At 34.0% G+C, this 17,712-nt stretch overlaps 3 protein-coding genes and 1 pseudogene across 3 annotated transcripts; 1 reads left to right on the top strand and 3 right to left on the bottom strand.

Moving 5' to 3' along the window:
* Nucleotides 1-1,378: 1,378 nt before the first annotated feature.
* Nucleotides 1,379-3,527, bottom strand: LOC106331501 (dof zinc finger protein DOF4.6-like). Its single transcript, XM_013769877.1, has 2 exons — nt 3,060-3,527; nt 1,379-2,671 (listed from the first exon to the last, which is right to left on the bottom strand). Exons 1-2 carry the CDS (start codon nt 3,081-3,083, stop codon nt 1,637-1,639), a joined length of 1,059 nt encoding a protein of 352 aa, XP_013625331.1. The 5' UTR covers nt 3,084-3,527; the 3' UTR covers nt 1,379-1,636.
* A 9,452-nt stretch (nt 3,528-12,979) lies between these two features.
* LOC106329539 lies at nt 12,980-14,267 on the bottom strand (annotated as a pseudogene).
* Nucleotides 14,268-15,435: 1,168 nt separating this feature from the next.
* LOC106329538 lies at nt 15,436-16,356 on the top strand. The gene has a single exon (XM_013768223.1). The coding sequence runs from the start codon at nt 15,612-15,614 to the stop codon at nt 16,203-16,205; it is 594 nt and encodes a 197-aa protein (XP_013623677.1). The 5' UTR covers nt 15,436-15,611; the 3' UTR covers nt 16,206-16,356.
* Nucleotides 16,357-16,758: 402 nt separating this feature from the next.
* On the bottom strand, nt 16,759-17,268 carry LOC106334178. The gene has a single exon (XM_013772504.1). It carries the CDS (start codon nt 17,266-17,268, stop codon nt 16,933-16,935), a length of 336 nt encoding a protein of 111 aa, XP_013627958.1. The 3' UTR covers nt 16,759-16,932.
* Nucleotides 17,269-17,712: the final 444 nt, after the last annotated feature.

Consider the following 17,712-nt stretch of genomic DNA (forward strand, 5'->3'; position numbering starts at 1 on the left):
AACTTTCTTTTTACCGTGGAATTTCAAATTTATCGAATGTCAGCAGAACTATTTTTAATGTCAACAGAACTTATAGCGTGAGACAATTCTCTCGAAAAGTAATATTGATATCAGTGCAACTAAAAATTCTCTGTGTAGACAAAAAATAAGTTGCTGAAATATATATTCATATTTCATATCACTTAAAAAATTTAATACTGAAATTTAAAATACAATTTCTAGTAATAAAATACTTGCAGGTGGTTTCAAAAAAAAAAAATAATCGTTCGTGCTTTCGGTAGAAGCAGCTATGAAATACTAATGAAAAAATAATTTTTTTCAAAAAAGCTAACGAAAACAAAGAAAAAAAGAACAGACAAAGGGTCAAGATCTAGATTGATGGAGCTGAAATCATAGTGGGATGAATAATTTCAAACACACAGATTTCAAGGAGAATGTTTTGGTAGGCCCCACCTTCAAAGTCACCAGTTGGGAATTCATCACATTATTCTTCCCTCACCTCAATTTATTTTTATGTAATTTATTAGTTCCTCCTTCCTAGCACATCGAAACCTAACCATACAATATTACATTTCAGTGTTTTCCTAATAAAAGCAATTTAGAACAAGTGCATGAAATCAACATTTTCCAAACTTTAGCATTCCGTAAGACAATCAAAATTCATCAAGTTAATTAGGTACCTTTCCCAGCTATTGTTAAACTAGTCCAATCAATCGTTTTTGTTGTCAGGAACGAACCCATTCAGTAAATGGATTATCATGGTTTCATAAATGGATTAGTTGGAATGGTAGGGCTTTAACCAGTCTTTGGCAACTACTCCCTCCGTTTTTTAATATAAGTCGTTTTAGAATTGTGCACATAGATTAAGAAATCATTAATTTTTTATATTTTCTAAACAAAAACATCATTAATTATTTACCTAACCACAAATCAACCAATAATAAAATAGAAGGTATATTTTCATTGGTCATATAACATTAAGTGTTAATAAATTTTACATAAAAAACCGAAAACGTCATATAATTTGGAACATAAAAAATTCTCTAAAACGACTTATATAAAAAAACGGAGGGAGTAATTAAGTGTATTTAGTGAGGACCATGTGAAAGTCATCAGAGCTTACCTGTCTCTTAAAATTTAATTTTCTCATGATATTTTTATTAATTATGTGCATTATTTTAAGTTATGACATCCATGCGTTGCATGACCAAATAAACAAAACATACTATGCTGCTGCAGATAATTAGTCACACACTATAAATACAAATGTGTTTGTACTTATTTAATTATAACGTCTTAAATTATTAGTCGAAAAAGACATGAAAACAGAAACAATAAGAGAATGAACGTTAAACCAAAAAAACAAAAAAAAGAGAAGGAACATCAAAAGACCAGCCAACGTGTCATTTATAACCTGTGTTAGTGAGCCATAACAAAAACTCAAAAACAATTATGCATTCAATATGCATGCACCCCCAATAATGTCCTTATATCCAAATTAACCCCAAAAACAATAAAAAAGAAAACCCACCAATAAGAACATCAAAGTGAAACTGAGAACACATTGATTAATTAAATAAATAGCAATAATTAACCATTAATGATAGTACTGTTTTCATCACCAAACAGAGAAAAATTAGCACCATGATCCTCCACTCAGCATCCCAGTCCAATATCCACCAGAAGTTGCAGCTGCATCTCCACCACTTGCTCGCTTCTGATGATCATTAACGTCGATATTAATTGTTGCTGATGAAGACGAAGAAACTGGCAATTTCAAATCTTCAAAAGGAAACAAGTGCCTTCCATTCACATCATCACCAACTTCTCTTCCTTCTCCTCCTTGAAATCCTCCGTGGAATTCACTATTATCATGATGATGATCTAATGAAAATCCTAGCAGTGTGGTGTTTGAGTTACTAGGCTTGTAATGATCTTGCATTGAAAATCCTTCAGATGTTGGACCTTGATTATGAACTGGAAACCCCATGAATGAAGAATTCGAAGTATTCCTATTGTTACAATTGTTGTTTCTTATGAGATCCAGAGGGGAAGTTGCCAGAGCTGACGTGGCAGAACATGAAGAACCAAGAAATGGATTGTTAGTGCTCGTGTTGTTGTTGCCAGTGTTGTGGATGAGGTCAGTGAAGTTGGTCCTGATCAACCCATGTGGTGGAAAACCTAAATTGAGATCTTGTTGAGTCGTCTCAAAGATTTTAGGGTTTTGACCGGTCAGCCCTTGTTGAGATATGCTCATGAGGTGGTGGTGAGGATGATGATCAGAGTGATGCTTCTTTGTAGCTGGTTGTGTAGAATCCGAGTGATTTTTACTAATATCCGAGGAAGAAGAAATTGAAGAAGAGTGAGATCTCTTGTTCTTTCTTGAGCCACCACCTACAGGGATATTCCTAAGCGAACCGCCTTCCGTCCAATACCTTCGACAACCTTTGCAGAAGAATCTTGGCTGCGTCAAGCTATAATTGTTGTAGTAACAAAACTTCGTGTTGACTGAGTTACATCTTGGACAGTTTATTGCTTGGTCTTTTTCTGGCCGTGTCTTCCTCTCAGCTACACCCGCCGCCCCAACCGATGGTGGTGGTTGCGGCTGTGACGCTTGCTGCGTTGGGCATGTGTTTGTTACTATTTCTTCCAAGGGCTTCACTACAATCTCCTGATCATCAAAATGACAAAAGCAGATCTTCCAACCATTAGCACAAACCATAGACTTGTATATGTAAAAAAAATATCATTTAACATATATTGTTTAATTATGAACAATAAATGCTTTTTCATCAAGACATAAATGATTGGAAATTTGAGAAAAAAACTGTAACCAAAAACATAAAAGAAAAAGAAAAATTAATAAAGGGTAAAGTGGAAAAATATATTTATTATGTAAACCTGCTGAAGAGAATAGAAACATCAAACGAAGAAGATCCGGAAACATTAAACTCTAAGTTAAATCAAGTACCACGAGTAAGAAGAATCAACTGATCTAATCTACATCAACACATACATAGTGAGTTGTAATATATATATATATATGTTTGTGTGTATACCTGTGGCCATTGAGCCGTATCCATAGATGAGTTTCCTTAAATCAGCAGAAACGAAACCTAATATCTCCTTTTCTTGGTTGACTCTAGATTCGAAACGAAACAAAATCTCTGTGTTCTTGTTGGTTGAAGAGAGGAAAATTTGATGGTTGAGAAAACTTTTTGAATGCAATTCTTTGTATGCTTTTGTCTGATCACATTTGCTTTATGAGAGAGAGAGAGAGAGAGTTGTATAATAAAAGATCACTAAAACATTCCGAGTGGGAATCTTTGTCGTACTGAAAATAAACAAATACTTTAATACGCATCCATATGATATATCATATATGCATGTATGTAAAGGGTTATATATTGCCAGGGAACTCTCTAACATTACTTAGAAATTATTGGAAGGATTAATGTGACAAAGATATAAACATATGTATTATATATGTTATTTGGATATGATACTTGAAAATATATGGACGCATCTTAGTCGAATTGAATTTTTGGTCATAAGTTAGGTATTGGATATCTATGTCATTGCTTAACTTACACAAAGATTTCAATTGAGCGCACATTTAAATTCCAAAATACATACATCAAAATTTCGTCGTTTGATTTGAATGCCTGAGCCTAGAAGTGGATAGTTTTCTTCTTTTGTTTCAAAAGTCGACTACTGCTCTTTTCATAGTAAAATGACGGAAAGTGGGGGTTCTTTACCCAAAAATTTCGTTATTATGGTTTTTAGAAAGTTATCAGGGGCAATAAAGGTTTTGCAATATTTTGATGGAAAATATAAACAATATGCATCAAGTATTCCGAATTTATTTAAGTTTATCAAAATATATGTTTGTAATAGCATGTTGATTTGTGCTCTCAAATAAAGTTGAATTAGTAGATCTTGAATGCTGAAGCACGAATATTTACTTTTAGCATGAACATCTGCTTATTACATTTATATAGCATTAGCATGAACATCTGCTTATTACATTTATATAGCATTACGTAGCATATTACTTTACAAGTACAACGCATCAACACAGCTAGTATGATATGCATCATCGCATAATTGAACGTAAAATCAATACTTTTATCTTTCTGAAGACAAAATCGATATCTGTCCCTCTTTTTAACTATCTTGTTAGGAATATTATCTTTATAAAACAATTATCAGATGAAAGAAAATACAATAAGTTGTCCAAAAGCTATATAAGGTACAGTACCGGGCCAGTATCACCAGGCGCCTAAAGCCCAAATACTCCGAACTTGCATGTAAAAAATATTGTTATTTAAATGTTGCCCAAAAAAGTCGAACCCTGACCTTGTATAACATCTGTATCAGACGAAACCACTACAATACAAAGGATCCTTTGTATTTTGGCGTCCCTTAAATATCTAACATTATTTGTCGCCTAAAGCATAGGTTTTATGAGCTTTAGTGCAGGGCCGGCTCTGATAAGATATAAACTTTTCACGAAATATAGCGTGTTGAGTAGATCATATATCTGTACGGAGGAAAAAAAATTCAAGTACTTAAAAAGTTGACCTTTCATTGACGTATGAACCTATTTTTATTCTAACTTAATTGGTCGACCTCTTTTTTTTTTGGTAAAAGTTGGTCGACCTCTTTACTATTAAATCAAAACAAAACGCACACATTTCAGATAACATATTTCTTGACACTTATCTACTACAACTACAGATACAAATATTATGTGTAAAAAATGTTAAGAAGAGAGAGCCAAACGCACCCTCAAAGGTCCACATGCTCCGAATTAAAAAAAAGCTCACCTATTATTCATTTACTTATCCATCTTTTGCATGTGTCGTAGATCATCTTCAACTCTAGTGCAAAAAAACTGTATTTTCCACTCCATTTTACAGTTATTTTTTGCAGCGGAGTTGAAAATGCTCTTAAAATTCCGATTAGGTTGTAGTTACCTGTATCGCATGATTTTAAGCTGATTTATGGACTGCCAGAATCTACTCAGGATTTTCCCGAGAATGTTAATCGTGGCGGTGTATACAATTAATCTATGTCCCATAATTCAACATGGCCTATGTGTCATCAGAGCGTGAGCTATCTTAGTGTACAAAACAGCTCAGGAACACCTAATTTCCTTCACTCCATGTGTCACGCTCCATTATTAGTTATCTTCTTCTTCCTCTTAGTTTACCAACAACAGTACATTAAGTATATTATCGAAATTAAAAAATAATAACCAGCACAGAATGCATGGAAATTTCGCAAGTAAATCTTATTCCTTATATTTGTTGTTCTAAAATGTAAAATGTTTAAAATTTTGTTGATGTTTCAAGGGATAATTTGCTCAAAAACAAAGAAAACTAGTGAAATTAATTAAGTGCCAAAAACAGTAAAAGTAGCCAAAAACTTATTGACATGGTGCGATGAAAATTGTCGAAACTACCCCTTTAGTATAGCGATGTTTCTGTTTCAGAAAGTGTAGGGCAAGTACAATTAGCATCTTCAGATATATTTGTAAGTACAATAGGATATATAAAAGATTTTGGATTAGATTTCAAAATTTTCTTCGTTCAGAAAGAATGGATTGTGCTCTCCAGCGGTGAAACCTTCTCCCCAGAAAAAGAAATCCAGGTAAAAGATTTGCATCAGTAAAATACGAAGCTTGTGTAATGAAAAACTTGTACTATTTAGCATACAAGTTTTCATTCTTCATCTTTTTACTCTGTTTTTTTTTTACATTTTCCTAATGAATTAAACAACATCAGAGAAGATCAGTTCATAAGTTTCTCTACTTTTTTCTTCGAACAGCCGAAGAAGGTCTTGAATTTCTCTGTTTCTTTTTCCATTTTCTTCCTCTACATAATCACTTGAGCGCATCCAACCATTCATCATCACAGTCCTGAACAAGATTATGAGTTCTCTCTACCGGAGTTCATCATCTATTGTTCAAAGATTCCCCGGATCACTTTTCCAACGGTACCGTCTTGGAATTAGTTGACTGTCTGGTCGTGTATATGGTTGTTATTCGTTTAGCCAGCTAATCAAAATATGAACTTTGTCTACTTCACCATCCTCCACGTGATTCATTTCTACGTTCGAAGACCTTTGAGCTGCCACAACAAGTTAAAGACTTCTAATATGATATAATAAAGAGCTATACTATGATAATATGATTATTAGACGGCTACAATATATCATGGATGTACGTATTAAATCTTAGCTTGTGCAAAGAGGAGTTTAGCCGGTTATAAATTATTCAAATATATTATTCTTGAAAATGGTGGTTACTTATATTTTAAGTTAGCCATACACTTTAAAAAGTCCAAAAATGGTCAGAATATTGATTTGCTTATCAGAGATGTAAACTAACGTAAAGATCATAGTTAGTTGTTTTATATTTTGTTCAGTGAAACAGAGTGAATTAGTCTTGTAAACCAGGTTCAATAAAATTGTTGGTTAGCTATCTAAAATAATTTATGGTTCGAAATCATAAAGCTTAACCATAAACCAAAAGTTGTAAACCCTAAACAAAATATACTAAGACCTAGACGCTAAAGTCTAACCACAAACCCTAAATCAATACCATAAGCCTTAACCAAACAACAACACCTTTGACCATATACCATTGATCAAAAACCCTTGACACTATAATACTATACACTAAACCGTATAGACAATTTCATTAAGTCTAAGGTCTGGTAGATAGAAAAGAAATATAAGTCAATTATCAGATGTCCAATTTTTTATGTGGACAATTTTTTTTGTGGATAGTTACCACATTTTTTGGATGGCTAACACAATTAATGAACATGTCAATAATAAGGTCAGCTATAAATTATCATACCCCTACACTCTATAGTATTAACCATAAATTTAAATCCCTTAACCCCCTACGTCTATGATATAAGATTGCTTGTTAGTTTTGTACACGGCTGTGTAACTAGTTCGATAGCTTGTTAACACATTTTTTGATGGATAACACAATTGGTTAAAAAGTCAATAATAAAATTAGCTATAAATTATCATACCCCTACACTCTATAGTTTTAAACATAAATCAAAATCCATGAACCCCCTACGCCTATGATATAAGATTGCTTATTAATTTTTAGACAGATGCGTAACTTGTTTGATAGCTTGCTAACACATTTTTTGGATGACCAACACAATTAATTAATTAACATGTCAATAATAAGATTATCTACAAATTATCATCCCAACACTTTATCATTTTAACCATAAATCGAAATCCCTAAACCCCCTATGTCTTTGATATAAGATTCCTTGTTAATTTTGTAGATAGATGTGTAACTTGTTTGATAACTTGTTAACAGACAACTTTTTAATGGTTATGAGAAACCTAACTTGCAATTATCTGGAATTCACTGTTATAGTACAATAATTTTTCAGGCTATCCATTGAATAAAGTTTTCGGTTAACAGTTTTACGAGCTGGTAATAAATTTAATTATCCAAACACTGCATATACAATAATTATCGCCTTTAATTACAACTAGAGAACCCACTCCTATTGTTGTTTTGATCAAGATTAACCTTTGTAGCGAGTTGACTGTTATACAGCAGAAATTAGGTACTTAATATTCGGGCTAATTCATTTGAGATATTCATGAAACAATCAGAGATGTGGATGTGTTGAGTACGAGTATAAGTACAAAAGCATGTTAGACTGTAAACAAGCATACCAAAAAGTTATGTCAAACCAAAGAATAACATGTGGCCTAACATGTAGTTACCATGTATATACAACACACACACACGCACATACACACACATATATATATATATATATATCATACGGAGACGCAGTGACAGAGAGTTTCACCGGAGAAGCAGCAGCGGAGAGTTTCAATGGAGACGCAGAGGCATAGAGCTTTGCTGGAGACGTAGCAGCGAAGAGATTCACCGGAGACCCAGCGGCAGAGAGCTTCAACCTTGAGACAAGAAAAGTCTATCTCATGATCTTTCTTCTCTTGATTGTGATGATCTATTTCAGCTTCCATGACTTCAATCTTGATAGCTTCGTCAGGGACACAACAGCTGAGAGATTCACCAGAGACGCAGATACGGTGGGCTTGACCTGAAATGCAGAGTCCACGAGATTCACAGGAGACGCAGCGGCCGAGAGCTTCATAGGAGAAGCATCCGTAAGGTTTATCTTGGAGCTGGGCACTGTCTTAAATGGTTTCTACTTCTTCGGCTTTGAGGGTATTTAGTATTTATCTAATAGCATTTGGTTTGTGATACAGTGGTACTCTCACTCCGACTCGTTCTTCCTGGCCGGCGAAAATTCTCTCTGGAAAGGGAAGTTGTGGAGCTTGATGTTCGTCGTCTTCCACTTGGTGTCTCAAGCTAGAGAATTTAGGGTTTGTTACATGATTGAAGGTGTTTTAGAGAGGAAAAAAGATGGAGGCGGAGAGATGTTGAGAAATCTTTTAGATTAGTGAAGATACGATGGAAGAATATAGAATTTTGTAATCGTAAACGAGACAAGGATTGTAATTTTGGACTGACAATTCCAGTGAAAAATCCTGTGAAAATCCTCTGAAAAATTATGTCGTATCTTTTATATAACTTTTGCCTAAACACACCGGATATGAAGCTATAGGGGTATCAATGACCTCCAAAATTATCAACAGTGTAGAACAAGTGGCATTTTGGCAGTGTGCTAAATAGCATATAATTGGTCGGTAGACGTCCTAATTTTTCATGTTTCAATATGTAAAATATTTTTGTATTTTTAAGTAATTTAAATCAATTACATTTTATATTTTATTTTATAATTGGTTAAGTAATTTTATTTATAATTTTAGTGATACCTTTTATATAAAAATTAACTTTTTAAATATGTATATTTTTACCTAAAACATCCTATGCTTTAGAAGTATTTTTTAGTTATTAATCTTCAGTTCTTGAAGCAGTAAGACAACATATCGGGCGTATGAGATGATAACAAGTGATGTGACCTGAGTTGACCGGGGACGATTAATGAACGGTTATAATGACTTGTTGGCGGTGAAATTGGGTCCCATATTTCCCCATGCGCATGGCTTTTGTGATTATTCTCGCCGAAGAAAAGGTCCACCGTATCTCAGCCGTTGGATACTTATGAAGGGCGTAGATAGCATCTTTGAAAGTGCGGTCCATGTCACCGCATGTGGACAAACCTGCACCCTTAACAAGTTGCCATTAAAATGCAAACCAGCACCATAACCAACTTTCACCAACAGTATATCTTTTTGGAGCTAGCTAGCTAGCTAGGCCTTTTCATTTAGATAAAATGTAGAATAGCGGGTATAGACGGAAATGGATAATTAAGGTATTGAAAACTATTACTCAAACTGTATTTTTGAAAAGAAAAAACAATTTCAAATATTATTTGTAAGCGCGTACAACAAGTAATACTTTACGAAATTTGGGAAGAAACAAATGCAAGACTGCATAGATCAAATCGAAATCGACCTATCTCAAAACATTGAAGGATATTTAACGTACTCTAAAGGTGTAAGTTTTACCAAAGTTGAGTTGGCCTAGTGGTAAAAAGGTTATGGTTGTAACTACTGTCACCCGGATTCAATTTACGGTGGAAGATATTATTTACAATGTTTGGGTTTCTGGCAATGATTGAAAAAAAAAGTGTAAGTTTTGTAAAATTTGATAGAAAAGTCAGTCAAAATCATGCTTAAACTACTTTTGGGTATTTTAGACTTAAAATCCATACTAAACATCACAGCCAACAAACTATTCTTTTGGGTGTCTGAAATCATTTGGACTTCTACTCTATTAAAATAGAGTCATATTTGAATTCTACCATGGCATGTTTTTAATTTTGGGTCTATTGAATATGTTGTGATTAAATATAAAAATATAAATTTTATTAAATTCACTTTCATCTATCATCGTTAGGAGGAGGTTTAATACACATTCACCTAATTATTAGATTAAACATATTACTAAACTCAAAAGTACACAAGCTCATCTGTCATCGTTGAGAGCTTTGAACAAAAAGCCATCAACAACGAAAATCAAAAGCAATTCTCGAGTGGAGATGGATTTAGTCTTAAGATTTTCGATCTAAACAGGAAGTAGAGTTTTTAATTTGGATGTGGGAAGATCGATTGGGAACGTTTTCATTTATGGTTCATTATAAATTTGGTGTTTGGTCAAGTTTGTATATGTTCTTTTTGGGTGGTTTGATGGGCTTATTTTCGTGAAATTTAAAAGCTTCAGGCACGTAAAAGTGAAAACGTGGTGCGTGCTGGTGGTGGGCGTAGGATGCGTCGGAGAGACCTTCAACTTCTGGTGCTAGCTCCTCATCATCCAACGTTCTACGTTAGTACTTTAATAGCTTATGTGTCTTTTTTTTTTGAAACAATAGCTTATGTGTCTCTTCTACGTTATTCTTCGTCAAGGTTTGAGTTTTTTTTCCAAGTTTAAACACAATATCAAATAAATGACATGGGGTTTCTGATGAATTTAAAGTGATAATTTATAGCTGGTGACAAAACCACGTGTTATTGGTTAGTGCTTACTATATATCCAATGAGAACTCGATACCAGTTATTCAAAAATAACCAATTAGTTTTTACTTTTTAGTTTATGTTTAATTTGTCATAGAAATAGCTTTAGACTATGGATGTTGCGAAAATAAATGAACTACTGACCTTGGAATATTTATTTGGGGTTCGTAGAAGAGACAGCATATACCAACAGGCAACAACATTTTTGAATACCCAACCCACAATATTTTTTACACTGAAAATATTATAAATAAGATTTATATTGTTAAACAGATTTTTCGTTTAACGTTTTCAGGAATATTTTTATTTTATTAATTTCCTGTTTTTGTTCTTTTTATTTGTAGAATATATTAATTACTTTCCAGCTTTTTGGAAACAGTTTAAGCAATTTGTTCACTATTTATTCATTTAATTAAGTTTTTAAATAACTAAATTAAAGACAGAATGTCTAACATTGTTATTTGATCCAAACCAAAAACCAAAATAACCAAATTCAAACCATATTTAAATTCAAAAATAACTGAACAAGTACTATATTTCTTGAATCAAAAACCACATCCGAACCGGAACCAAACAAAAAAAAATACAAAACTGGAAACGAATCAAAATTTATAAAATTTTAATAAATCGTAATTTTTATTAAAAACATAAATTATAAATATAAATAATTCCGCGCATCCGCGCGAGTCAAAATCTAGTTCCGTATTTAAAATTAGAACATTCTCCAAACATAATTTAGTACATGAATTTCCTCAATTCCCTTGTAAAATTTTTGGGTTCTTACCAGCATTTTTTCATGTGTTTATATAAAAATTAATGCAGAAAAAGGGAGAGAATTATGAGGAGCTGGAGGAGTCGTAGCGGTAGGATTATTACTGGCCCAGTGCCATAGACCCTTACACATCTCTTCGATCCCATACTTAGCCCTGCATTGATAGTACCATGCCAAACAAGATTGACAATGTTGTGCGTGCATTTTTTAATTTAGTAAACCCATTTCAACATAGTATAAAACTGAGAGACTGATGCATTTGTTCATGTTTTTCTTTCACAAATCTAATTACTATTTTTAAGTTTGTTTTATAATTATATTTATTTAATTTTTAAACTATTTTTAAAATTTAATCAGTAACATTGCGTATATTTTCTGAAGAAAATAAAACTATATACATAAAAAATATTTTTGGACCTTTTTCAATTTAATTTTCTTTTTAATTTTTTTATATAAAAATATAAATTTATAAGAAAATTGAATTAATTAACTATTAATAAACGGGAGACACAGACTTGTACCCGGGGTAGTTGCACCGTTTGTCCCCGTACTCAGCCAGCCGTGCCCATATGTGTTCGTTGCAGGATCCTAATAGAGTTTCTACTTGAGAATGTCACTTTTTTCTGTTATCAGTTATACTTTTCATACATCTCTAGTGAATATCAATCAACATATAGGTAGCGATAGCTGTACATGTAATTTAGCTTAATGAATCAATACAAACTAAATGTAAATATAAGTTTTTTGGACCCTTTTCAATTTACTTAGCCCTCTTTTTCTATGAAAGTAAACTAGTTTATAATATTAGCTTAATGAATCAATACAAACTAAATGTAAATATCTTGTTGTATTCAGTTTTTGGCATAGGTAATCATAATATATTTTTTTCCTTATGTGATTACATCCTTGACAGAAAGGAAAAGCATTATATAGCCAAATGGAAAAAGAGAAAAATTCCCAATTTTCTTCACCTCAATTAACCGAGATCCCCCACTAAAAGTCCAAAACAATGAGCGAAATCAGCAAAACTGCATGAAAAAATGGAGGTGCGGGGATCGAACCCCGTGCCTCTCGCATGCAAAACGAGCGCTCTACCATATGAGCTACACCCCCAGATGTTATAAGCTACACCCCCAGATATGATATCTTATACATTATAAAGTGATTAGAAAAAGACTCGAGTGGAACATTTCCAACTCATGGCTGATATGTTACCTGCGCGAGACATGTAACGTGAATGGCGAGTTGTAGTCAGAGCCGGACTTTAGGGGAGTCCCACGAAACATATGAATAGGGCCCCCTATCTGTGGGGCCCCCGCATTTTAAAAAGTTGATTTATATATATATACATTAATATAGTTATATATATAAGTATTAACTATATAATATTTTTGCTATTAAAATATAGATAAATAAATTTAATTGTATAATTAAAATTTGAACATATATTATATGTTGCTAAAACTTACATCTTTAATTTTTCCATAAAGAAAATAATTTTTAGACTAAATATTTGTTTTAAAATTTTATATTTTATCTTAAAAAATTAAATTAATTTTTTTTTCTAATTTTAAATAGGTCCCCGAGTTTGTCAGGACCGCTCTGGTTGTAGTACCATTTGTCACACAATCCCAAGATGTTGTTTCCCAAAACTCCAAGACAAAGAGGTTGTCCAATTCGCCAACTAACTCATAATAAAGTAACATAGTCTGTAGTTACTTCTTAAACAAACATTTTCTACACAGTACATAGAAGAATGAAAACTATACAGAGCAGTGAACAATCCTCAATCTACTTAGGCGCTTTGGCTTGATCCATTTTGTAATCTTTTTTCTTGTTCAGACATGCAATCATGGCGCAAACCGGACAACCAAGAATTCACCTGAAATCAGGAAAAAAACCAACAAATTATCAAGATTACAATGTTGCAAGATCTCTCAAGAACGAACATGTGCGTTGTTAACATGTGGATGGTTCACCTGAGTTTTAGAAGTGCTTGAGCACTCAACCCTTAGACCTTGACGGGTTAAGATATAAAAGCAATGATGTGATTCATCGAACTCTCTTGTGTAGCTTGATAACGTTCCAACTTCAACAATATCCGGTACCAATGTCGAATCTTGAGGACTCAAGTCTACCGATACATAGTTCCAACACGAAGAGAGGAATATAACATTTAGAATCAAGAACGTGTAAAAATGTGAAAATGAACTTACCCGTCGATAAAAAATAGAAGAAAAGACAAGGTCCTTGAAGGACAACAAACCGAGGAAGCCAGTCATCTACTTGGAAGTGGTTCACCAGGCAGAGCTGCCCAACGCTGAGGCAAGATTGTCAATAACAATACAAACACTACTTTGAGCCTCATGGATCATAAAATGGAAAGTGTTCATACGCTTGGGATAAAGAGATAGCCAGATAAACGAGCAGAGCGCAAGACTTCATCCACATGTTCCAACCTACGTAATGACAGCAAACAAGAAATGAGATTTGATATGAGTATAAGGGGAACAGTTCTGGAGAGGATATGACTATACTGGGCTTTGAGGTAAGCTTCTCTTTCTGCTAACTCAGAGAGTTCTGATCTAAGTGACTCCAACTCTGCTGCTGATAGCTCTACCTGCCCAGCAAGGATGATCAGGAGAGAAACTATTCTCATGAATGGAAAACAAAAGAAGAGAGGCGGTGAGAAAATGGAACCTTGTCTTCACCATCTGAGACCCAAGGAAGACGAGGAAGAGTGAAGAGATTCAACATAAGTGCTGCTCTTTTCAGTTTTCTGCGAGTCCGGCTCATTTACCATTCCCCGGTTTTCTCCGGTTTTGCAATTGTGAAATCGACCCCGGTCCGGTCAATGTTCATGTAAAGCTCCTATTGTAGGTCCAGTGGTTTAAGTGACACTAAATTGGTTATCTATCTCTCACTCCCCCAAATTCCATCATCTGAATTTAAATAGTTCTTCAAGTGTTTTTAACAAATTTAAAACAACGAATTTAAACGGCAAAAGAAAAACTTGTGATTGGTAAGAACATATTTTTCGTGTATAGTATGACACTTTCCCTAAGATAATTAGTGTTAGAAAAAGATAAGTAGTTTTATTATTGCTATTATTTACAATGAGAGATTACAATATGGGTGTTTGATGGGAAAAATTATAGAATTATGACTTAGTCAAGCACCAAAAAAAACTTTTAAAGTGGTTGGTCTTCAAGCACCACTTTTTTTTCTTCAACTCTAGTATATACTGTTCACTTCTACGTATAAAACTCCATATTGTAATTAATTTTATAAAATATACCAGTTTCCCTTGATAGTGATGCTTTTAGTCGACGGTCTATTAATTAAACCACAATCTCATATGCAGATATTTCTCAGGGCATCTTAATCAGCTATTAAATCAATAATTGATATATTATATAAGAATCTGTGGAACACGTGTCATATTTGTTTTGGTTTTGCTACCTGTGTGTGTGTGGATGTTACTGAAATATTAGAGTAGTATGAACGAGTATTTTTCTTATATTAGTTAGGCTAATTAAGAACAGAGCAATTGACCATTTAATATAGAATGCTGAATGCCCCTAGTAGCACGCCATCGTTTTTGTTATGGAATTTTTTTAATTTTTATATGTATTTCAAGGACTGGTAGCTGATGATATTTCATATAAATAAGGACTGAAAACAGGATAAATGTGACATATTCTTAATATTATTCTCAGACGCGTAAGAGATAAAAAAATTGAAGTCATGGTAAAACCGTTTATAAGACTGGTTAATAATGATGTTACGTTTGCTTCGTTTACCTTAACTCTATTACAAAAGCTCATGAGCAGACAAAAAATATATACACACACCGTACTCTGATGATACTCGGATGTATCAGTAATTATTTTTACCCTTAATTTTTTGAAATTTAACCAATTATCTTTAGTTAAACTTATCCTTTCGTGACAAAACATGGACTGAGAACTAATGAACTTGTCAAATGTTTTGTATTGTTAAGTAAGTCCTCCACTATTTCCATTGTAAAACAAAACAAATTGAATAAATTCGAATACCCCAGTCCCCAGGGTAAAGCGACGTAACGTAATCCTTTTACCCCAAAGCACACTCCACTACGTGTCTTAAATCATATCATACTCTCGGTCGCCTATATATATACTCGTGTCTCTCATAAATCGAATATAAAGAAAAACAAACTTGCAATTCTACATTAAAAAAAAAAAGAAGAAACACAAAACTTTCTTTCCCTTTGTCACCCGAGAAGACGAAGAAAAACATGATGGATTCTTTAGCTAAATGCTTCAACGGACTTCAAGAAATGCACGAGAACGTTCTAGAGGCAAAACCCATTTACAGAGACGACTTGGACATAAAGTTACCTCTGGATTGCTCAGTGGTTTCAGTAGAGCCCACCAAAAAGTCCCGTTGCTTGCAAAGAGCCAAGAGGATTGACAAAGCCGTAAGGTTCGAAGAAGAAGATGAAGACATGGCAAAGCATGAAGAAGGTCAAAAGCCACGTAAGGTTGTGAGGTTTCAGTTAGAGAATAATAAGATATTCGAACCAAAGAGGCCGGTGAGGTTCGATCTTGATGATCATGAACTCGAACCAAAAGAGAAGCCTCTGGAAGCAAAAGAGGGTTTGAATAAGGCTGAAGGGAAAGAAGAAGTTGTGAGGGTTAAGATAAAGGTGGCGAAGAAGGAAGCTGAAAGGCTATTAGCGAACTGGAAAAACGACAGTGTTTTGGATCTCAAGCATGTGGTGGACCAGATCGCACACGTTTCGGTTCATCAACTTCAAGTCGATGTGGTTATGGTTGCTTGTAACAACGGGCGACAAGGAAATGGCTGCTTGTTATCCCAGACGGAATAGTTTTTTGGAATTTATTCTGGACCTCTGGTTAATTTTTTTTGTAGTTTTAGGGTAATATCTATCTATCTATCAAGTCATCATGTGTATATATTTTGATGATACAAGTTTTTATAAGACGTATATATTCATCACTTTTAGTACAGTTATGCATTGTTTGTTGTGGGGTATGCCTCAAAGAAAATTTGAACGTATAGTAGCATTGAATAATCAAGACAATACTCAACCCCTCACCATTTAGTATTGATGTTCAGTCATATATACCTAGTTAATGTGGTTGATAGACTTATTTGATGCACAAAACCACATCAAATTACGTTATCAGTCCATCTATGTACTTCCTTATCACATTGAGAACGAAAGTCTTAACCACATTTGGTCAAGGCTAGTTTAATGAAAATAGATTTCTATTACATATTGACAATGTTCTAAAACAACACAATAATATGAAATTTTGACACTTGACAAATTGAACCTTATACATGAGAGAAGATAAACAAATACATAATTTCGTGCTTCTTTTGGGTTTTATGTGGGATAAATAAGCCTTCGCCAGTTTCAAACACCGAAGATATCTCACTCTGAGAACAAAACATATCTCAGATGAAAAATTCCATCGGAAAAAGGAGAAAAAAAATCCTGAAAAATCAAACTCCCCCCACAAAAAACTCCATACTCAGAAACATAAAAATAAATTTTAAAACCTTAATGATCTAAATTAAGGAAGTGATTACGCAAGTGTTTCTTCGGGCCATTCAATGATTTTGTCGAACGACGGTCTCCATTTTTTACTTCTCCGGCAAGACTCATCCTCTTCTTCTACCGCCTTTGCTGCGGCTCCACCGGCAGATCTCTCCGCCTCTAACTCCTTGAGAAAATCGCCTAAAGAGTCCAAAGTTGTTTCTCCTTTGCCAGCGTTTAACTGGAAGAGAATGAGTTTCTCTAGCTCATCTCTTCTCAAAACAATCTTCACTTTCCGGTTCTTTCTGTTGTCAACTTTCTTCAATTCTTGATTTTCTTGTACCATTCTTTCAATGTTGTTTCCTCCATCCAAACAGTTTCCCATTTTTAATAGATTTAAACAAATTGTGAAATAAACACTTTTGAGAAATGCCAACAAAAAAAGTGTAAAACCCGAAAAACCGGACTGACATAAACGATAAAATAAAAGCGCTCCGTTAGTGAGACGGTACTGTACGAATATCGAGTCCCAGGATACAACCATGGCAGACGATCACGCTTCACTCATGAATCGCCCTATCGAACTATAAACTCTACGAAACACTCTCGTATTTACGACTTACGCTAAGGGATTTTTGCTGTTGGTTTCGATGCAAAAAACGTTAAGCCATGAAGGAAGAGGAGAGGCGAAATTTAAAGAGTCAGAGAAGACCCACTTCCCGCAACAGTTGCTGCACGTGGGCGAGAATCTCGCGGAGATCGAGGGAAGTTGAGTTCCGAAACTTCTTCCTCAAGACTCTCTCTTATCTCGTTTAAAACTTTCGAGAGG

The sequence above is a fragment of the Brassica oleracea genome, chromosome C3, assembly GCF_000695525.1.
Source record: "Brassica oleracea var. oleracea cultivar TO1000 chromosome C3, BOL, whole genome shotgun sequence".
NCBI lineage: Eukaryota > Viridiplantae > Streptophyta > Magnoliopsida > Brassicales > Brassicaceae > Brassica > Brassica oleracea.

Excerpts from the sequence above, each read along its gene's own strand:
- LOC106331501 (XM_013769877.1), bottom strand. The coding sequence starts at position 3,083 with ATGGATACGGCTCAATGGCCACAG. Across the intron at positions 2,672-3,059 it reads ATACGGCTCAATGGCCACAG|GAGATTGTAGTGAAGCCCTT; the intron begins GTATACACACAA and ends TTTGATGATCAG.
- LOC106329538 (XM_013768223.1), top strand. The coding sequence starts at position 15,612 with ATGATGGATTCTTTAGCTAAATGCTTCAACGGACTTCAAGAAATGCAC.
- LOC106334178 (XM_013772504.1), bottom strand. The coding sequence starts at position 17,268 with ATGGGAAACTGTTTGGATGGAGGAAACAACATTGAAAGAATGGTACAA.